Source organism: Acinonyx jubatus, chromosome B1, assembly GCF_027475565.1.
Source record: "Acinonyx jubatus isolate Ajub_Pintada_27869175 chromosome B1, VMU_Ajub_asm_v1.0, whole genome shotgun sequence".
NCBI lineage: Eukaryota > Metazoa > Chordata > Mammalia > Carnivora > Felidae > Acinonyx > Acinonyx jubatus.
Window position 1 is genome coordinate 169,366,750 of NC_069382.1, and position 24,261 is coordinate 169,391,010.

The window sequence follows — 24,261 nt, forward strand, 5'->3', positions numbered from 1 at the left end:
TAAGAGCAGGTGTTCCTTTCTCGTGCTTTCCTTCTCTTATAGGAGTTGAATGGAGAGGACTGAGGGCTTAGATCAAGGAAGAGGTAGTATAGACACATGGAAGATCACTCAGGTAAGAACATTCATATAGGTTATAGTCACAAGAATTCTCACATTGTATTGAGATTTATCTGTCTTAGATGGTAGCAGTATATTGACTAATACATATCTCTCCTAAATTCTCCCAGCCCAACACGTTTTTAATGCATATAAATATGGGCCCTAAAAAATGTTCTTGGAGGAAAACTGTCAATAATAATAACAGAAGCAAAATATATATTATCTAGAATGCATGTGTCATACACTGTGAATATTGGTGTAATGACTTTGGAAATCCAATATAATATACTCAAATTTACATTTGAGATAATTATTATAAAAATAAAGTAATATGTAAATATATGTGTATTTATACAAATAAATGAGAATTAAAAATTATTTTAAAATCTAGGAGAAAACATGAGCAATAACAAATGATGGTAACTGGTGAACAACGATTTGAAGATTTAAAATATTTTTCAATAAAATGAAGTTTTATATTGTCAAAACATTGACAAGTGGTTTTAAGAGTTTTACTGATCTAAGAATGAAAGAAAATTAGAACATTTAATTTTCATAAACCACAAATTATTTCAAGAACAAGATCAAGTAAATAAATCAAGTGCTTCTTTCTTAGGGTTCCTACATTTCTGATCACATTTCTTATATTAAATTCTCAGTAATGGTGAGGCAATGAGTTAGCTGAATGTTTTTGAGTGATGAATTGCCATTATCCAAGCATAAATTCTAATCAATGTTAAATTCTGAAAGAACAATAGAGCTTTATAATATCACTACAGGCTAGTTTTGATGTTGGTATAAGCCCAATTAATAAATAGGCCATCTCTTTCCTTGTCAAGAACTTTCAGGATGTTTGGTTCTTTAACCTCTGGAATGAATAAGAATAGCTTGGGGAGCCTTTCAGCATCTGTATTCAGAGCCTCATTCCCTAAGACTGATTCACTAGGTCTGAGGTAGGACCTGAACATCACATTTTTTGAAAGCCCTACAGGCGATCTGAACACACATTACAGGCTGAAGGGCAGTGGTGTGCACTTCAGGGAGAGACAAATATATTATACAAATCAGCATGTGATGAACTTACAACTTTACACAATAGATAGTTTAAACATGTGTAAACTGAATTTTTGACTAAAATATTTTTATTTTTAATGTTTTTTGTTTTTTTTTTTGAGAAAGAGAGAGACAGAGTGTGAATGGGGGAAGGAGTAGAGACAGAGGAGGACACAGAATCTGAAGCAGTCTCCAGGCTCTGAGCTGTCAGCACAGAGCCCCACGTGGGGTTCGAACTCACAAACCGTGAGATCGTGACTTGAGTTGAAGTTGGACGCTTAACTGACTGAGCCACCCAGGTGCCCTTGACTAAAATATTTTAAATGAACTAGTTGAACTTAATGGAATATTTGTCATTTTTTAAATGAACATAAAGGTAACACATCAAAATCATTTATACATATACATATTAACAAACAACAACTTTTGTTTCTAAAATAACATTTCAAACTTTGTTATTTCCTTTTCAAGGCTTCCACTGCCATCACATATTAAATAAACATATTATTTCAATATGACAATTAATAACTGAGATCTCTGGGCATAGAAATCACTTCAATCCACCGCTACAAATGAAAGATCAAAAGAGGTGCAGGCTTCTGATTTGTATACATGGAGAAGTGAAGCCATCCATTCACAAAAGGATCATGAAAGAGGAAGAAACAGCTATTCAAAAGACTTAAAGAGCTGCACAGCTTTCTAGCATTTCTTGTTTTAAGAAATCAGGGGGTTTACATATCCACTTTTGATAATGCAAGAATTAAACTTAAAAAAATTACCACATCTCCATACAACTATAGGACCTTGGCCATTAGAAAAACTACATATAGAATTTTTACATCTAGGAGAAATCTAGTTGCATTTAACCCAATTCCCTTATTTTGAGATAAAATCCACAGCCCAAAATGGCCAATGTAATCAACCAAAGACACACAGGCAGCCGGTTACAGAGCCAGGATCAGGAAGCATTGAGTGTTGCCCAAACCACTCACAAAGAAATGGAAATTCTTGCCTACCTTCATCCTTAAGGATGAAACTCCCTGTATATACTCTAAGGGTATGAAAGGAGGAGGATGGTACAATATGAATGAGGGTGATTTCACAGATGATATAATTAAGAATTTTAGACAAATGTTTACTTCTATATGACTACCCTTTTGCTAGGTATAAGAGAAAAGTCTTTTAGGTTTTCATGGGACAGAGATCACATCTCTATCCCTGGCTAATCAGACTGCTTTTAATACTATGGCTCCATGTAATTTATAATGTTAGTATTTCCTTATCATTTCTTTTCCTGTTATGTATTTCAGTTTGGAGAGTTGAACTGGAGAGGTACAGGGTAGTGAACATTTTAGGAAAATTCTAGAGTTGTGCTTTCCAGTAAATTAGCCACTAGCCTCATAGTACTATTATAATGTAAAAAAAAATGTTTTTTTAATCTTTATTTTTGAGAGAGAGAGAGAGAGAGAGAGACAGAGTGTGAGTGGGGGAGGGGCAGAGAGAGAGGGAGACACAGAATCTGAAGCAGGCTCCAGGCTCTGAGCTGTCAGCACCAGAGCCCAACGCAGGGCTTGAACTCACAAACTGTGAGATCATGACCTAAGCTGAAGTCAGATGCTTAACTGACTGAGCCACCCAGGCGCCCCTACAATTTAATTACAATTAAATTTACTTAAACATTCAGTTCTAGTAGATAGACTAGTCATATTTTAAGTGCTCAATAACCTCAGGGGGCTAATGGTTGCCAATATGAATGGTACAGATATAGGACATTTCCATCAATGCAGAAAGTTCTATTAACTTCTTCAATAGCGAAATAGGAATAAGTAGTACCTAGTACTTTCTTTAGAGAATCTGTCATGGGAGGATTATTAAATGAAATGATGAATGCATAGCTCTAGCACAAAGTACACAGTCAAGGTAAGCTACTGTTGGTAGGTCCTATGTTTTCACTGGCAAACGGAAAGGCCTGTCTTTTGTTTTCGCACAATGTTGTTTGGCTGGTTTGTTGGTTGTCTTTTTTAAAAATGATCCCCAGCATTATCAATTTTATAACTAAATTTCATACTTCCTAATTAAAATGGTCTTTTGTAAACACAGTAGACATCAAAACCCACAATACAATCATTTAAGAATAGGCCACTTACAGAGCATTAAAAATATATTTCTCTGAGATTCTACACAATCTTTCACATAACAGAGGAAACACATCTAACATTTCTGCTTTGTTTTAGTTATAAGATGTTACTACAATGGTAAATCATTAAAATCTTTCATAATGGATATTCACTGTGGAGAACTATGCATTGCTGAATATTTCCAAGCTACAAAGAAACATTTAATTTTTAGCTTACTGCCCCGCTGCAGTAGACAATGAACTTATAAGTCATGAAAACGCCTAAACATAGCAAGGAGGCAAGTATTAAACAGAATAAACTCATCAACTATTTCCAGAGTAACTCTTAATAGGCAATATTGCACCAGAAGTTAGAAACTGTGGGGCTGCAAACAAAGATAGAATCTTTAGTGAAGGAATTTGAAAAGTTTCATGAACTGGAAAGAAAATTAACTAGCAACACTGCCTAACCCTTGCAATTCCTCAGATTTCATACATGTGACACTCACACGTACAAAATACGTACCAAGACCAACATTGCCTTTTATTGAAAAACTACTTAGATTTCTTCACTTTCATCATCAGAATTTGCTTTAGGCTTTCTTCATGGAGTAAATCTTCAAAATAAGTTTAAAAAATCACTTCATAAAAATTACACTGTATGTAGATTTGAATAGAAAACAAAGCTGCATGAGACTCAAACTGGTCTGCTTGGCTTGCTCTCTCTGTGATTTACTCCTAGCTATCTGCCTCATAGCTTTTGGCATTCAGAATTCATGCTTTTGCAAATTGCAAATTACTAGATCATGAATCTTTTGGCATCCTCTACAAATATTCAAAACCACAAATGTAAAATAAGAATGTAAATTGCTTAGTATAGGCTAGCAGTCTCTAAATCTTTTTTATGCATGTCCTTTTCAGTATACTTTTAAGCATGTGCTCAAATATATGGATATTTACTAATTTACAAAAGATATACAGATACCATTGTACAGTTTTTATATTCTAAAACATAGCAAAGATAGAGCTTTGAAGAGTAAGATAAAGGAATGTGGTTAATAATATTCTAATAACTGTATGGTGACAGATGGTAGCTAGATTTATTGTGGTGATCACTTTATAATGTATACAAATGCTCCCTGTTGTAGATCTGAAACTAATACAATATTGCTTGTCACTACACTTCAATAAAAAAGCATAAGATAAAATGTAAATAGAAGATCTATTTTTGCCATTTCTCCAGCTGATCATTTTGTATATCCCCAGTTGGAGTATAAGTGCTACTGGAATATAGAGAAGGGAAAGATCAATATGAGCTAGTGTTTGGAAAGGCAACAAGTAGCAGGTGAGATCTGAAATGTGTCTTGGAATTAAGTGGGTGAGGAAGAAGAAGGTAAGAAGATTTGAGGTTGTGTCCTTTAAGAGGAGGACAAGGCAGGTGTATAAAAAGAAATGACAAGAGGAAAGGCAAAAGAATACCTTCACCTCTTCCTTTCTCAAGACAAATACTTTTTATTTGAGAGAGAGAGAACATGCGTGCATGAGGGCACAGGGCAGGGGCAGAGGAAGAGGGAGAGAGAGAATCATAAGCAGGTCCCACGCCCAGCACAGAGCCAGACATGGGGCTCGATCTAACGACCATGAGATCATGACCTGAGCTGAAATCGAAGAGTAGGACACTTAACTGACTGAGCTACCCAGGCGCCCAAGACAAATATTTTTGATTTTGGAATTTAAGGGAGTTTTTCCTGGTACCAGGGCCAGAATATCTATGGTGGAGAGAATTAAATGTCTTAGAAGAATCAAATTGTCTTAAATAATAACCAGTGTGAAGGGAAAGGGCCAATGGGTACTCTTATACAATGCTGCAGAGAATTAAAATAGTAGTAATGTTCCTGGGACGCCTGGGTGGCTCAGTCGGTTTAGAGTCTGACTCTTGATTTCAGCTCAGGTCATGATCCCGGATTCATGGGATCAAGTCCCATGTTGGGCTCTGCACTGACTGCAGCGCCTGCTTGAGATTCTTTCCCCCTCTCTCTTCCCCTCCCCTGCTCGTGTGCTCTCTCTCTCAAAAACAGAAATAAATTAAAAACAATAGTAGTATTGTTCCTGAAATGACTCTGACAATACAAATAAAAAACCCTAAAAACGTGCACACCTTTGGGACTTTATCCAAAGAAAACAATCATTTGTATGTATAGAGATGAATAGAGATCTTGCTACAGGGAAGGTTTATCACAGGCTGTTTCTAACAGGAAAATACTGAAAACAACCCAAATTCTAAAAAAGAAACAGAACATTGGTTAAACAAAAGGTGTATCTGTGCAGGGGAGGATGATGCAGCCATTTAAAAAGATGTAACAGTTAACGACATGGAAAACTGTTCTAGCAGACGTTGTTTTTGCCTATCCAGGATCCCTTCTTACGGTAACAGATCCATGTCTACCTTTTGGGAAACCACACATTCCCCTATCTCAGTCCACATGGCTTGGGAAGAGATGGATCTTCCCCCTGAACAGGGTTGGACTGGGACCTGGCTGGTAAGAGTATCACATCTCCTAGCAATTATGATTGGTTTGAATGAACCCATGACCCAAACAAGGCCAGTAAGAGTCAATTTCAAGATGTTAGCTGGCACTCTTTGAAGAGTCACTCTCTTTCCATTGAGGTTGCTAAGCTGATAAAAAGTAAACATGCAGCTGCCAGTGGCTTTTTTGCTACCATACTGTGAACCTGCCCGAGAAAATGCTGTCACAAAGGAAAACAGAATCTAGAGAGGAAGAGTAATAAGATTTGTGGTGTTATTTGAGTATCTGCATTCAGCCATGAATAAAACTAAGCTTTAACCTTGGATTTTTAATTTATTTATATGAACCAAAAATTTCTCGTTTTTTGCTTTAGTCAGTTTGAGCTGGGCTTCTGTCTTCTACAACAACAACAACAACAAAATCCCAATTTTAATATTTGCATCAGGGCAAAAAAGTGGGTTACAAAATAGAATCTACAGTAAGATTCAGATTTTCACTTGAAAAATACATATATTTATTAAATATGTATAGAAAATATACTTGAAGAACACTTCTCCAAATTCTTAATGGCTGTTATTTCTGGGGTGGCAGGATAGTGATTCTTATTTTTCTGTTTATACTCATCTCTATTTTCCAATATCTCTGTGGTAAAAATACTACATAATATGGAAAAAACTAATTAAAAAACTCTAAAGAACTCTATTCAGCTGTCTTCACCCCTTGCTCTCTGTTGTTTATAACTCCCAAATCATTCTTCCCTTCTACCACAGCAGTGAATTTTGCTGGACACATCGCTACCCAGGTAACGATCACATTTCTGAGCCTCCCTTGCAACTGGCTGTGGCCATGTGACTAGGTTTTCAACAAAAGAGTATGAGCAGAATTGATACATGCAACTTGTGCTATTCGCTTAATATCTTCCCTTTTCTTTTGTTGGTCCTTCCCACAGGCTAGAATGAAGAGTTGAGTAGCTTTGAGCAGGAGTTGAGTAAGCTTTGAATGTGAAGAAAAGGTAACATCCTACAGGATGGAGAAACAATATGGAAGGAATCTGGATCTCTGTGTAAACTTGTGAAGCAGAGCTACTTATCAGCCCTGAGCTGCTTGCTTATCTGTTAGGAAATAGAAAAATGAACTTCTATTTTATTTGAGCCACTGTACTTCTGAATCTCTTTGTTTATATCATCTTAGCCTATCCCTTACTAATATGCTCCCTAAAGTTAAATGACCAAATTATATGGCTATGTGCATATGGGTGTATATGTGTGTGTGTGGCAGGGTGTGATTGTTTTCATGCCTAATATACCTAACATTAAAATTGTAAAATCTCACAATCTAGTTCCAAATGGATAAAAATAAAGTACAAGCAATAAATGGCATCAAGGCAGTTTCTCTGCCTTTAAAATTTGGAGTTATAAAGGCCAGTTGTGCAATTGTAGCACCAATCCTTTTTCCTAGGCTGATTCTTCAGCTTTCTCAGCAGCTCTGCGAACTCATAGGATTCCAACAAATTCCTATTCTGTTAAACCAGCCAATTTCAGTTGCTTAAAACTAAGAAGGCACAGTGATGCAGCATACAGAGATGCTTTAGAAGGTTCATGAACTCCTTGCACTGTATACTAAATACTTAACACATACACATACACACCTACATGTGCACACACACACATGTGTTCCTCAGTTTTAGGTCAAGGGAATCCATGCTATGATTTGGGCATATATGTGTGACAGAACATGCAATACAACCTTCCCAGATACAAGTACATTACAGTTGAACTTCTTTGCAATCCCCGGAAACAGAATTTGTTTCATGTGGAAATGCAGAGGATTTAAATTTCAGACCATACCAGAAATAATACACTGGTTCAAACAAGGAGATGTGGAGACAACATAAAGAGGGTTAAGAAAAGAAGGTAGCTAGCGCTTAAAAAAAGTGGAGATAACCCCTTGTTGGGAAAGCCTCGAGGAGGACCTAAATGCTTCAAGAAGAGTTAAAGAATAGCAAGGATATCTGTAATTGAAACACAAAGGAATGAGCAGCCAATTAAGATGGGTCAGATGGAAGACTGTGGATAAAGAGTTGTGGCCATGTTAAGAAACTATACCTGTTAGCCAGCCAGGCTTGGCATTTTCAAGAACCAGGCTAAGAAAATTAGCTGAGGAGAGAAAGTGAAATTGGTTTAGAATGAATCATTAACTATTATGTTAATCCAAGCTGAACTTAGTGATGAAATAGTCACAGACAACTGCCTACTGGTGTGTGAGCATGAAATCTACATCTTAATTGCTTGGGCTCAAAATGCAGCCACTTCCAAGTGATCAAGGTCAATATCAACAGTGTAAGTGAGGTTGATAGTATGTATCCTTGATATGATGTTGACTAAAATGCACTTTACTTTGTGGTCTTACTCCCCACAACTCATAACCCCAGTCTAATCATGAGAAAAACATCAGACAAATATCAATTGAGTAAGACATTCTACAAAACACCTGACCAGTACTAGTACTCCCCAAACTGCCAAAGTCATTAAAGAGAAGGAACGTCTGAGAAACTGTCACAGCCCAGAGGAGCCTAAGGAGACATGCTAACTAAATATACCATGGGATTCTGGGATTCTGGAGAGGATCCCACAATAAAAAAAGGACATTAGGTAGAAATTCAGAAAATCTGAATAAAGTACGGACTTCAGTTAATAATAACGTTATCAACACTGGCTCATTAATAGTAACATATGTACCACACTAATATATTAAAAATAGGAAAAACTGAGGGTAGGAATTCACTACACTATTTTGCAACTTTCCTGTAAATCTAAAACAGTTGTAAAAACACAAAGTTCATTTTTTTTTAAATGCAGTTTTATTTCACTTACAAACTTGGAGGAAGTTATCTAGGCTTTCTGTTCTTCATTGGTTTCATCTATAAAATTAGAATGGTAACAGTGGCTATCTCAGAAATTTGTTGTGAAGACCAAATGACTTAATACTAAAATGCATAAAACAGTGCCTCACAGATACTAAGCAGCCAGTCAGTATTAGCTATTATTAGTTTTGAATATTTGTAAAGTACAGTAATATTTTATGCATATTGCCTAAAGTATGATATCGAGATCTGACATGTAAAATATTAAGGTCTAACTTTATGAACAAAGCTGGAAATAATGAAATTTCCCCCAATATGTCAAAAATGACATAATTTCAAAGCTGGCAAATCAAGTGAAGTATAAACTGTGTTACTATTAATCTATGGTCACAAGGTAGGTCAAAATGTAAACTTTGCTGGCCCTGGTAAGAATTCATCCTGCATTAAGGGCTTAGGAACCTAGTACTCACATAAAAGGTGGCAACTCTCACTTAGGATCTAAAATTCTTCACGGTATAAAAAATAAGTGTTGTATTTTAATGCCAATGTAATGACTTAGATGATTCCCACGGAGAAAATGCTGGCTAGGTTACAGATCCAAGATCAAAGTCAAAAGATAAAAACTTTTAAATCATTTAGATATGTGGCAGGAGAAATGAGCGGAAGTCTAAGGGCTGAGACAGACATTTCTTCTTGTTAGAATACAACTAATCAAACACAGGGAACCTACGATGCTTTTAACTACTACCTTGAATTGCGCAGACCCACTGTAAGTGCTGGCATTTTTGTGCAGGTAAAACCACTCAGCTGTTTTCCCTTTCTTTCTAATAACTCAAAATTTCAATCTAAGTTCTCAGATTTACCTATGTAAGTAACACGAATGCTTAAAAAAGAAATTCTCTCTTTACCGTTAAGTATCTCCCTGTTATGTCTTTGACATTTTAAAATACCAATCTATAATATACTCAAATAAAATGTTTACTATGCTTTCTTTTTTGTAAATATTATGTAAGAAAAAGAATTATTCCCAGTTATATACAAAAATGTGATGAATGTCAGCATAGCTTCTTTTGACATTAACAGTGACAGCTTTTGATTTGTTTACAGTAGAAGGGCAACCACCCAGAGACTGCTCACTTAATCACAAAGCTGGGGGCAAATACATATATCCTTATGACAAAGATCAAAGACTCAGAGCTGAAGGAATGAAGGAAGATGTGAGAATCAGATATATTTAATCTAGTATAAAACAGGGGAGTAATAGCGACACACAAATGTCAATTCTAAATCCAGAATGGTGGGATTTTTTCCCTTTCTGCAATAATATGTTAGGACAGAGATTTCAAAACCTTTGGGAATATTAAGATGCTTTGACACATTTATTTCCCTTCTTACATCTAAAAATCAGAGACTTTTTAAAAGTACATTTTATTTTTGAAATTATAATGTTAGGATTAGTTTGGTCACTGCAAATCTAAATTATTTACTCCCATCTTATTATTTACTTTCTCAATCTTCTTGATTAGCATTTTTAAAGCAACTACATTTAGATTTTTTAAAATACCATTTTCTTAATTTTATATCCCCTGTAAGTAAAAATGTCAATTTTATATTCTTGAATTATGCATAATCTTTTACTTAAAAAAAAAAGGCAACCTTTTTCTTTCATAATGAATATCCCACTAAGATGATATTTTGATATGGATATTAAAGAATACATTAACTTAATTTTAATAATCATTAGTTATGCATACAACCTTTGTTGTAAGAAAGTAAGTTATAGCAACCAAGGTGTGTATAACCTTTCCAACTTTATATATTGTATATGTTCACATATGTATAATCTCTCCAGGTAGTAGTTACAGGTTAAGATTTTTTAAATTTATGGTGATAAATAAATGCTTTGTTTTTCTGATTTTGTTAAAATATTCTTGATACAGTGTATTGATTTTCAAATGGAAAGATGATTATTTTTTGGTTTTCCACAAAAATGATACACCGTGAACCTTTTACTACTATATACATTATTATTCTCTTTATGGCAACAAATCTCCAAAGAAAATACAAAGCATGAAACCACACTAACTCAACTGCTCTCCATATTAAAATTATTTGTGTCTCCTATTCACTTAAGATAATGCCAAATCACAAACTAATTACATTGTTTAAAAATTAAATACACTAGTTACCTATGTAACGATATGCCCCTCTCTCCAGTATACAAATGATTATAGATGACTGGTCTATATTTATTATTATTCCAACACCACAGTTCAGAATTCCATGTTCTGAAGGTTAGAAGAGAAGGCAGTAAATATCCCCAAGTAATAGATACTTGAATATATGAACTCGTTTTGTCTCCATCTCTTATGATGCCTATAATTGACAATAATCACCATACAAATTACAAGCGTTATCAAAACCTGAAAGAAATTTTAAAAGAAGAATCCAGTAATCAAATTAGACAAACAATAGCCTTTAAATATTTAGAAATATTCCTGAATGAAGCTGAATCAGAAAGATGATTTTCATGCTATAACTTATTACATAATATAGTGTAGTAGTTTAAACTGATTAATGAGAAAATTCATTTCAAAGATAAAGCCAGGTTCCAAAGGTGAAGATGAATGAAGTCATTGTGAAATCACCAATTTATTCTTTATGTTCTCTCCTCAAACTCACTTCCCCTTCTTCCTCTGCCTTCACCCATTAACCACATCTAGCTCCTCTATGTTCCCTTATACTCTCCTGAAGGAATGCCCTTCACTTCCCTAAACAGCACAATTTTCAGTGAAGTGAAGGTAACAGGAATTAGTAGCTGTCGTCTTAGAAAGAGACATGTTACTGTATTTTCTGTATTAGTCTGGAGAGCTACAACATAGACAGGACAAAGAGAAATAACCATAAGAAAAATATTATTGTAACTACAATGCTGTAAAAAATTGACAACTACAATGTGCATCTCCTTGTAAATCCTTTCATTTTCATTAAAATTAAAACATGACTCACTAATGTGCTGCAAACTAAAGTGTCATGTCTCCTACAGTTTTCATATGACTATAGAAGGTAAATGAATGAAGCAAACTACAAGGCAATGATGCATAAAATTGCTACTATATATTACTTTCCAGGCAGAACGATATCTATATATGGAACACAAGATATTTCAAAATGAATGCTACTTGTTGTCTTTATAATTTACAGAATTGAAATTAGTATTAGAACATGTTAATAAACCCTAGCAAAAGTACCATATATGCATACCAAGGTATTGTGTGTATACATGCAGTGCTATATAGATTTCATACATAAATAATAACACTAAATTATTAACACTATAGAGAATATACCCCCATACCCCATTTCTAACAGTAAGAAAATAATCAACCTGCATGAACTGGAATCAGATTCATTTTCTTCTTCACTAGTGCCATCATCCACTTCTGGTCTATCCAGCCAGTGTGCACCGCCACAATCTTCTGCTGTAAACTCAAATGCAGGGACTTCAGAGGTAGATGCCATTGGCCAAGAAGGTGAATTCTGAAAATCCAGTTGGCTGGACCTTCGGTAACCAATTGAAGCCAAAGGCAATTGTAGGCTACATGGATCTAAAAACTTTCTCCCACCGTTTGCTCCAGTCTGTCCTCGATTCCAAAATTCTCCCTGCTGGCTGTCAACTGTAGAATTAGATGATGCTTGATGGCTAAACCACCTCCATCTGATTTTCAAAATCTGCTTCACATCAAACTCTTTACGAGAACCAGACATCCTCAGAGAAACCAAGTGATCGTCTAGGCAACGGGCAAAAAGCACTGCACACAGATTTGTGCATCCAACCAAGACAAGAGAAGTCTATGCCCTGCTGTGCACAATAAACAGATTGAAAGGAAATAAATCACATTCACATATATATCTACATTAACTTTTATACGACTATAGCGGAATATAAAGAACAAAGGAGAATGAATAACGATGAAACACGGTGGAACATTCCATTCAATCAGAGCAAACTCTCATCCACCTATCCTGAAGCAGCTAGAGCACTTTCCCCCTTTCTCCTTTCCCATACTGACCATTAGCTCTCACAAACACTGACAGCATTCATTAAAGTCCTTTCAAATGCAGAACACCCCCTCTTTTCTTAAACCACAAGTGACAGAAACTGAAAGCACTATCCCGTTGCAATATCTCAGTCTCTGCTTAGTGTATTAACTCTTTCATTGCTACAACAAGGAATTTATTCCAGAGCATTTTCCTTTGTACACAAAAATCACTGTAAAACTAAAATGTTTCTATTTTTATACTAAATTCCTAAATGAGATATCACAAAATAATCATTTTTAAAAAGCATGTTTAATTAGATGAGTAATAATGACTTTCAAGCTGTGCTTTTTTGGGGGAAGGGAGGGGGAGGAATAAAAAGGTGGGGCTCCAGTTTGTGGCTTTCAGTTTCTATCTTCTTCCTTCAGGAAAGGAGTGTATTTAATTAATACAGTAAGATCCGGGATAGGATTTCATTTGAGCAAAGAATAGGAAAAAGGAGAAAGAAAAAGTCTGAAAACTACACAGGATCAAAATATGACAGTACTTACTCTTTTCTTCAAATAAACAACTTGAAGCCAGTATTGCCCTATAGTTGGGATTGGGCTGCTTTAATTTAGTATAGTTTCCAAATTTCTATGACACCACTTAGAAGGAGGAAAGTGTAGTTCAAGAAAGCTACCCAGGACTGGGACAGGATTACTTCTTGGCTGTACAAGTACCCTAATGGTGCCCTCTGTTGTTAGCAAAACAGAAAAATAGTCTGAAGATGGTGACAGTTAAGGCAAGCTGATAAAGCAAATAAAAAAATCAAAATTTAAAATACTGAATAGTTACCGTGAGCCAGACACCCTACTAAGCGTTGTGAGGGACACAGTTGCATAACATCTTGGTTCCTACCTTCAAAAAGAACTCAATCAAGTTACTGACACAAAAAGCATTTGATAATTTAAATATAAGAAACATTACAATGTTGCAATATTAATATAGTGTGATCTACAAATAGAGGATTTGAGTTTTCAAGGTGCTCAGCATCTAATGCTATTCACTCGAAAGACAATGCCTATTATCAACTGACCAGAAAAAAAAAAAAGTCTGCTTTGGAGGCTTACAACAATACTGGGAGGTATAGATCTTAACCTCACACAGCTCTTGAGAAGAATAAAAATTATTCAGAGAAACAAGAATGAGAGGCATGAAAAGCTATCTACAATTTTGTGCTCAATATGGTAGAACAAACCATAAATACTGTAAGAAACAGAAAGGAGGTATCGGGATGGTGTGGAGTGGCATGGGCCAGTTTCATTAGGGAGAAAGCCTCTAGGGATAGTAAGCTATATAGACAGAATGGGGATAGATTTTATTAAAGAAGGAAGATATTAATAAAAACATGAAGTGAGCATATTGACAAAGAAAGGGGGAAAAACAGCAATGGACCAGCCAGCCAGACATACCTAATTAATTTTAAGGAGCAAAAAGACATAAATTGGAATGAATACGATGAGATAAAACGCCTTGAGCACAAAGCAAAGGTGTAAAGGCTCATAGGCAATAACAAGTGGACCGTTGAGCGGGGCACTGTTTTAAAAAATTAATTTGGCAGTAGCATGAAGGATGCATTCGAGAGTAAAATGACTTTCTCTGTCTGCTCACCTGTCATAACTCCACTCTATCCACCTTTATTTCTAACCATTTTCCAACAAGGACACATTGCTTCTTTGGTTGAGATAGAGTCTACATTATGTTGCTCCCTCTTCTATATGCTGTTTGTGTCCCAAGGTCTCTGGTTTTAAGATATTACTCATCCTGGGGTGTCTGGGTGGGTCAGTTGGTTAAGCAACTGACTCTTAATTTTGGCTCAGGTCATGATCTCAAAGCTCATGAGTTCGAGCCCCACGTCAGGCTCCGTGCTGCCAGCACGGGGCTTGCCTGGGATTCTCTCTCTCTTCCCCTCCCTCTGCCCCTACCTTGCTCTCGTTCTCTCTCTCAAAATAAATACATAAACATTAAGATCTTACTCATCTTTTGAGGTTGGCACAGGCACTACTGCCCCAAGAGGCTCCTCCAATTACTCTAGCTTTGTGGTTCTCAACAGAGGTAGCACCAACCCTCCACTCCTACACCCCCAAAAAGGGATTCTGGAAGTCACAGGGGCAGGGGGAAATTTGTAGTTGTTTGATGACCACAGAGTGCTACAGACATGAAATGGGTGAAAATGGCAAACATCTTGCAGTTCATGGTACAGACCCTCATAATGGAGAAATGCCACTGCAGTAGTGCATAAGCATCTTGCATCATCTCCATTCAGCTTTACATAAAAGAATTCTTTTCTCTCCATTGTTTTGAAATTCATCTGTGTTGCTGCCTGTAGCAGCTGATAGTTGGTTTTTATAGCTATACAGTATTTCACTATATAAACATACAACCAAAAAAATGCATTCTATTGCTCATTTTAGTTGTTTCTAGTTTTAGATTTTTAGAAGTAATCCTGCTATGAACACTCCTGTCCATGTTATCTGGTGCACATGTATATGCATTCCTATTGAGTATATATATACAGAAACAAAACTGCTACATCATAAGGTATGCGTATGTTCAACTTTGATTATTATTGATTTACACTCCTACAACCATATGAGGATTCCAGTTACTCCATAAACACTGGGATTGTCAGTCTTTAATGTTAGTCATACTGATGGGTGTGTAGTGAAATCCCATTTGATTTTACTCTACATTTCTCGTTATTAATGTTATTGGGTAACTTTTTGTATTTACTGGGCATTTGGACATCCTTTTGTGAAAGGGCCTTTGTCTCTTGATCTTTTTGATTTATTGGCGCTCTTTATTTCTAATATGAGTCTTCTATTATCCATATAATTTTAATGTAAACCACCCTTTTCCACTGAATTGAGGTATTACTTTTGTTATTAATTAGCATCTCACATATACAGAGATCAATTTGGGGATGCTAATTGTTCTATTTGTTTATTTTTTTAATGCTTATTTATTTTGAGACAGAGAGAGAGAGAGAGAGAGAGAGAGAGCGAGCGCAGGGAAAGGGCAGAAAGAGAGGGAGAGAATCCCAAACAGGCTCCATGCTGTCAGCAGAGCCCAATGTGGGGCTCGATCCCACCAACCATGAGATCATGAGATCCCACCAAAATCAAGAGTTGGATGCTTAAGACTGAGACACCCAGGTGACCCTACTGTCTACTTCTATGCCAACAGTAGAGTGTCTTAATTATAGTCTACCTATAAGATGTCTAATATCCATTAAAGCAAGTTCCTATCTCCACATATATCCTTTTAGAATAATTTTTAAAGCTAATTTTAGATATTTACCCTTCTCTATATACTTTAAAGTAATTCTACCCAATCCTTTTCTCAACAAAAAGCCCCAACCCTATTGAGATTCTAATTGAAATTGCATTAAATTTGTGTATTAATTTTGAAATGATTGGCATTTTATGATATTAAGGCTTCACATCTAAGCATATATGCTGTTTAGTTTGTTCAGAGCTCATGCTCACCAATAAGATTTTGAAATCTTTTGACTATAGGTTCTGTGCCTTTCTTACAAAACTTTTTATCATGTTCTTTTCTTTCTTCTTGTCACTGTAGTAAATGCAATATTTTATTTCTAGTTCCATTTCCACATGGTTATTGCAATTATAACAAAAGTATTGAGTACATTTATCTTGTATCTAGTCATCTTATCACACTTCTTCATTAGTTATATTTTAAAAATTGGTGTTCATTTTTCATTATGTTAAGTTAGAGGTACTTTGAGACATCTAAGTGGAGACGTCAGATAGTTGGATAAATGTTTCTGGAACTCTGATCCAAGCTCCAAAACCTCTAACAGAAGTCTAGTAGTGGAGAAGCCACTAAAGGAGACTGAAAAGGAATAACCAACGAAGAAGAAGAAAATCTACAGGGTCTGGTGTCAGGCAAGTCAAAAGATAAAGGTATTTCATGGCAAAAGGCATGGTCACAATGTCAAATAAGAGGTCAAGTATTATATGCAAAGAAATATGTCCACTGGAGTGGGCAACATAAAAAATTTGCCAAATAAGATAGGAGGAGTCTCAGTAAAGGTGTGGGGACCAAAGCCAGCCTGTGGCGGGTTGAAGGTTAACGGAACATGAGAGGAATAAGAGAAGACATGTATAGACAACTCATTCAGAAAATCTGAACAGTGGGGCACCTGGTTGGCTCAGTCCGTTAAGCAACCAACTCTTGATTTCAGCTCAGGTCATGATCTCACAATTTGTTAAGTTCGAGCCCTGTGTAGGGCTCTGTGCTGACAGTGCAGAACTTGCTTGGGATTCTCTCTCTTTGCCCCTCCCCTGCTCGTTCTCTCTCTCTCAAAATAAATAAATAAGTAAACTTAAAAAAAAAAAAAAAGAAAATTTGAACAGTGAGGCTGCATAATGGGATTGTAGCTGGAAGAGGTGAAGAATCAAAGTAATGGCTTTGCTTACTTCTTTATTTGTTGCTTTTTAAAAATACGAAGCATATTGGAATGATGAGAATGATCCAGTAGGAAGAAGAGACTGATGACTATAAGGAGAATCACTGGAGCAAAAAACAGTGAAGACTCTGATAAAAGGAAAAGAATGGCACCTGAGTGCAGCAGATGGCTTAGATAGTCATAGGAGGAGGGATACTTCCTCTGTTGTAAGATTTATAACTTTCTAAATGCATCGATTATTTAAAAGGAGAGATATGCATTAAGCAATCTACTCAAGATGAAAATCAAATCAGCCCTCTAAAAGGAATCATGAAATAATAAAGATTAGAGGAGACACTGAAGAATTAAGAAATAAAATGACAGAATAAAGATCCAGCTCCTAAAAACATTTGCCAGTATTTTCTCTTACTTCTAGCAAATTTAACCAAAGAAAAAACAAATCAGAATTCAGAAAGAGGATAAAATAAGTTATAATAAAATAGAATATTTAAATAAAGAGTTAAAAACACTAATATGGCTACAAAAATTTTAAATGTCAAGTTGAATAAGGGAAATGCTGACAAATGGAGAGAATTTAGGCAAGCAAAGTTGGAAAATAGTCTTCAAAGATAGAATTTGCTCAAAATCCCTTACAGCTAGATCTCTATTTAATAATTTTGCCTAAGGTTAAGCTTGTCTAAGCATGGGCACTTTGGAGAAAAATCTTCATTCTAACAAAAAACATTAAAAAATTATCTATTGATACAGTAGCTTGTTATAGTGCCCATGTTAGAAAGAGCTTTATGGAAATTATTTCCCAGCTTTAATTCAATTCTTGGGCCAAATACTTTCTTTATAAAAAATGTGTAGTTAGCTTAAGAGTTAATGCTTTAGTGGCATGAAATTTAATATTTACATAACACCTTTTCTTCTGTTTCATCAGCTTTTGCCAAACAATATATAACTGTTTTGCTCAAAAACTTACTCAGCTCGGTTGAGGAGTACTTCTTAAAGTAATTATTCTCACAAGATCAATACGTATTAAAAGTCATTACATTGCTAAATTATTAAAATGGTCTGCCTGGACTACTCCATATCAATTAGATCCCTTCCTATTCTCTGTACCCCAACTCCTTAAATTTTTTTTTATAGCACCTATCATTGCCTTGCATACTAGTTGTTTATTTCCTTACTTATTGTCTTTATCCTCACTACAAAGTAAGCTATAGTAAAGCTTTGGTTAATCACTACAACCTTATAACTTAGTATGGTAGCTGGCAGACAGTAGGTGCTCTATAAATACTTCTCTAATGACTGAATGTATCGAACAATTACAAGAGCAATAATAAAAATATATACATTTTTGAAATTATAAAGAATCTAATTTAAAAAATATTAGAGGGGCACCTGGTGGCTCAGTCAGTTGAGTGTCCCACTCTGGATTTTGGCTCAGGTCATGATCTAACGGTTCGTGAGTTCAAGCCCTGCATTGGGCTCTGTGCTGACAGTGTGAAGCCTGCTTGGGATTCTCTCTCTCCCTCTCTCTCTGCCCCTCCTACATCTCTCTCTCTCTCAAAATAAATAAATAAACTTAATACATTAAAAAACATTTATCTCTGGTGACAAAATCTTTTCAGTATTTTTTCAACTTAAGAAAAAAAACCGTAATATATAATACATTACCCTAAGTGTTGCCTTTTTCTATTTCACTTTTTAGGCATAAGAAATTTTTTATCACTTTGAAATCTAATGGCTAAATAGATGTCTTTTTAGAGTGACCAACATTTTCTTCAAACTGATCATCAAATTCTATTCTGTACCTCTCTCTTAAGAAGTTGCCTTTCCTTAAACTGGAGATGCAGCTCACACTACTTAAAGTAGAAAAGTCTCAATTATGAATACATTTTTCAAAATGTAATTAAAAAATCCACATGCAATTTCTGCTTCAAATCTGCTCAAATGTTAGTTTGTGAATTCAAAAGATGACTCTATTCAGTATTATAATAGCAATACTGAAATGCCATTAAGATAGACTGCAGACAAGCTCACTTCAACAGTGTGACTTTTAAAGGCATGGCTTCACTCAATAAAAATCACAGCTATTGAGTAACCGAGTTATATGGGTAATCATTATTATACAAACCTCTCTTCACATAGTTTTTAAGACAACAGCTTTGCTCTATGAGCAATCAATTGTAATAAATCTACTCCTATAGTTTTAAGTGTAATATAGATCGCATAAAACACTTCAGGAATTTCACTGTACTAGCCCAGCAGCATTTCACCTTCCCAAGTTTTCCCTCAACTATGAAGAGTTACAACATATGATTTCAAAGAACACTTTAAAGTTTGATGTTCTAGGATAGACTTTAAACTTAGTCAAATTAGGTCTTTTATCAGAATTTGGCTTAATTATCTGAAAACTAATATAATTCCACTAACACTTAAAAATGATGGCAGAAAATAGTTAATTATTTACACATATTAGAAAAGATGTGAAATTTAAACTTTAATTTCAGAAATATGTCAGGTATTCTGTACCTCTTCTCCAACTCCATAAAAAGTCATTATTATAAATGTAAAAACAAAATCCTACTTATGTAAATTCAACACATCTCTGTGCTATATGCAGAAAAAACTTAAAGATAAGAACACAGAAAATAAAATCTTTCAGGGCAGGGACCACCATATCCCTAACAACTTGTACAGTGCATGGCATTCAAATTTTACTAAATTTAAATCAAAGAATAAATGAATAAATTAATGACCCAGACCTTGATTGGAAAGATCTGAAAATCTAGCAGAAGAGGGTTTTGAATGAAACACTTACTGAATTATCAAGAAATAAATATGTCCTTTATGTGGGAGGGGATGAGGTTCTTGAGTCCATTTAGATGCATGCTTCAAAAAAATTTGGCAACAGTGAAGAATGGATTTGTGAGGGAAGGCACCATCAGGAGAGAGACCAGTTAGAAAGCTCTTCAAGGTAAGAGGTACAGCTTAACCATGGCTGGAGGCAAGGAGATCTGAAAGGGGGATGGACATTAAAGATATTACAGAGACAGGCCTCATAGAAGCTCTGCGGCAAATGGAAAGGAAGCAGTCAAAAATGACAGCATTTTCAAACTTGGGTGACTGGAAGAAGAAGTAGGGTAACATCAACATAGAAAAGGAAGTAAGAAGGCTAACAGCTTCAGGAGGATTGAGTGTAGCTTCAGATAAATTTGGTTTTAATTAAGTATTGGGAATAGGGGTCTGGAGTCTTATCCAGCTTATACTTCAGTATCAATCTATTTAGGAAATTAGAAATTTAGAGTGTGGATAGAGGGGTCCTGGGCTGTTAACACTTGTTATCTTTTCATTCTTTCTACTAGTTACACACACGACATCAAAATTTCTTTTGTAATTAAAAGAAGAACGTTAGAATATAATCCAAAATCCAAAATAAGGTTTCTGGTACAGTGTTAAATCTTTCATGTTGTTAAAAATAATTGGGTAATATTTCTGCTTTAATCAACAAATTAAAGATGAATATTGGATTTAAATTCAGCTGTAACAAACCAAGAGATTTAGCTTTGTAAACTACACGGTGAACCGAAAGGTCAGCAGTTGAGAACTCTGAAATATACGGAAAACTGAAGGTGCTTCATGGTAAAAGCCATCTAATATAGAAATTTTACTTCTTTGTGTACCCTAAAAGCACTCTGTGACATATATAAGATCAAGGTGAAAAAAAATGTGTGAGGTAAATTTTAACCTTTAAACTAAATTATGTCTCCTTGCTAAATGATCATACATTATCCCAAACTACTTGCTCAGATAACTTCTTCCCTAGACTGGAAACTCTATTAAGGTTACAGAAAGAGCCATGGCTTTTGAGACACTTAAAATACAAGAACTGACATTCAATTTTAAAAGTTCCATACAGCATGATACAGACATAGAGGCAGGCATAGGGTACTAAGGTCAAAGCAAAATTTTCAATCTAGCTGGACCTCTCTAAAAGCCCCTTGTCAGATGAAACCTCATAATTGGTCCATTAAATGAAAAAGTCAGTAACTGTAAAAATTATACTCACATTTCCTTAAAGATTTTAACTGAAACACATACATGTACATTCATTCACAAATCTTTTCATATAGGGTTAATGCATATATTTTACGTGGGCCCCCTGCTGAGTTTGTGTCCTCTTTCTTGTATAAGCCATGTCCACAATGACCCAACATCCATGATTTCCATTTATGATTTCTATAAATGGAAAACTTAAAAGCACTTCAAAAATAATACAAATACAGAATCTATTAGACCAGTGGTCTGTCCACCCTGAGATAAAAAGCTTCTGCCATAATGAAATTAATGTACTTCCTTCTAGCAGAAAGTGTTACCATGAAAAAAATGTCAGCTGAACAAAACAGTGTGCTTAGTGATGTGTCTAATTTACATTTCAGTATGAACTCATTTCCTTGAGAATTACTAATAGTCTAAAACCAGTTAGCTGGCCCATGAACTTTGACAGGCACTGCTTTAGACTTTGATGATCTCCAACAGACACACACACCCTCCCTCACCCCTACCCATTTTACAGTTTTCCAGCCTTCGTCAAATTTGATAGCCAATCTGTTAAGAACTCATTTATATTAAGATCTCCCAGAGCATTCAACTTAATTTTCAAAGAATGACTTTTTTCTTTACCCTCGTTAATTAACTTGTTTACAAATGTTTCATAATTATTAAAACAAGCATAACTGTTAAAAATGGGTTTGTGAATAAACACAACCAACTTTTGGTGAGTATCCAACTCAAGAGGTAAGCACAGAGTTGTGCGGAGTTGTGCCCTACTGTAAGGCATTCTATTTAGCCAAGAGTGTTTAATTGGCCCTGGGGATCAGTAAGTACAATTGACAGAGGGAAGAGGGTGCATTAGGTTAAAGCTATGAGTCAGTTCAGAGGTAGCTAGTTGAGGGTGCTTCTGTTGTTATTTTCCCACATTATTACTTATTAATGATAAGCCTAAGTGATATAGCAGAAAGCCTAAGTCAATAACTAAGCCACTCACCAGCTAGCTGTATAATTTAGGCAAATCACCTCTTTGGTTTTCAGTTTTGTGTGTGTGTACATGTGTGTGTTTCAGTTAAATTAGATTAGGTAAGTAACATATGCAAGTATTGAGTAAGGATCTAGATTTCTAATAGCAGCTACTATTTCCTAAGTGTGTAAGTGTGCGTGATAATATGTGAAGTACTGTACATTGAATGGGGTTTAGTTGTCTCAAACACTCTGGCAAACAGGTCATTCCTTTCTCCCCTTACACATGAGGACGCTGAAGTCAAGTGAGGTTATAAGATATGTGGGTAGCAGGGTTCAATGTGAATACAAAGACCAGATACTTTCAAATATGCCACATTGCTGCTTGCTTATAAAATATTCTCATCTGGAACTCATAACTACTTTGTGAGAAGGCAGAGTAGGTATTTCCCCCCATTGTCCAAATCAGGAAGCAGATTCAGAGTATAGTTGATTTGTAGGTTAGATATCAAGGAGTAGAGTGGACTTAAATTCTTTACCAGTAAGATCTGACCAAACTAAAAGCAAATAAGGCACAAAAAGAGAAAAAAAACAAACAGTCCTTAAAGAACGTATCACTTCTAATATAACAAAATACTGTTTATCATAATTGCAATTAAATGCCAAAGTGGTCTTTAATTCCTGAAGCACAAGAGCCTCCCAGATTTCTCCCCACTCGACTCCTTCCCAGTTTCTGTCACAAATTCTTATAGGACAATATGTTGACCCACATTAATATATATCAAAAGTACCTTTTCATCTTTCAACTGCTTATTGGTACTAATAACTGGTAGTAAAGCAAGCAACATTTTAAAAATCAGTTAAATTAACATTATATGGTGTTTTTATCCCTGCACTCATCTATAAAAGTTATCACAGTTGATACTATGAAGACCATAGTATAATTGTAGCAAAATATTTCCTTTTAAAAATAGCCCTTTAGGGTGAGCTCAGTTGGTTAAGCATCCAACTTTGACTCAGGTCATGATCTCATGGTTTGTGAGTTTGAGCCCCATGTCAGACTCTCTGCTATCGCCACAGAGCCTGCTTTGGATACTCTGTCTCCCTCGCTTTCTGCCCCTCCCTGGCTCACTCTTTCTCTTTTAAAAAACAGTCCTTTAGGGGCATCTGGGTGGCTCAGTTGGTTGGGCGCCTGACTTCGCCTCAGGTCATGATCTCACCGTTCTCATGAGTTTAGAGTTTGAGCCCCGAGTCAGGCTCTGTGCTGACAGCTCAGAGCCTGGAGCCTACCTCAGATTCTGTGTCTCCCTCTCTCTCTGCCCCTTCCCTGCTTGCACTCTGTCTCTGTCTCTCTCTCTCTCAAAAACAAACATTAAAAAAATTTTTTTTTTTAAATAGCCCTTTAACTTGATGACAGGTAGAAAAAATTTCCTTGCCACTCACTCTTGGATTTTATAAATTTAGGTATATTATTTGCTGCAGCACAAGGATGAAAGCTATAATACTATAAAGGTAATGGCAAACCACCAATAAACTCCGGCTTGATCCTTCATGGTTGGCATGTGCTGAGACACCCAACTGTCTTATGTGCCATAAAAAGTAATAATCTGGATAACCATCATTTTGTCTTTTACTGACCTGAACCAAATTCAGCATTTCTATCTTCTATGTAGCTTTATGGTGATGGAGGGAAATAAAGTAATCAATCAGTACTCTCTAGACACAAATATAATAAAACAAAACTGGCTGGGTTCTGTGTATACATAATGAGCCAATCACAGATCCAGCTGATTCTGCTGCAGAACCAATCAGATTTTATAGATGGTATATTAGCTGGAACAGTGAAAGCTGGGTAAGGAAAGGGTAGTAAAGGGCAATGTAAGCAACAGAGAAAAACGTGAAGCACTGTTTCTCAGCAGCTTGTAATTAGAAATAATTAATCAATACAAATGTTACACCAGTTCACCATTATAAAGAAACTCCCTGGCTTGCCCTACAACTAGACCTTAAAAAGAAGCCACCAATTCATTCTATTATTCTCGAATTCATTCATTCTGTAATTCAGTTCCAGCAAAAAGCAAAA

General features: G+C 35.6%; 1 protein-coding gene across 6 annotated transcripts in view; it reads right to left on the reverse strand.

The window, feature by feature from the left end:
* Positions 1-24,261, reverse strand: part of KLHL5 (kelch like family member 5) — a 92,123-nt gene that overhangs the window by 61,475 nt on the left and 6,387 nt on the right. For 2 of the 6 annotated variants that reach the window (XM_053217455.1, XM_015080489.3), the window contains exons 2-3: positions 12,048-12,518; positions 10,849-10,947 (exon numbers count right to left, since the gene is read on the reverse strand). The exons of 2 other annotated variants lie outside the window; for them this stretch is intronic. In XM_053217455.1, coding sequence (XP_053073430.1) covers positions 10,849-10,947; positions 12,048-12,427 — 479 coding nt within the window. In that variant the 5' untranslated portion in view covers positions 12,428-12,518. Of the gene's footprint in view, positions 1-10,848; positions 10,948-12,047; positions 13,544-24,261 lie in introns of those variants that run through there. 2 more of the 6 variants (XM_015080491.3, XM_053217456.1) reach the window with 2 other exon arrangements.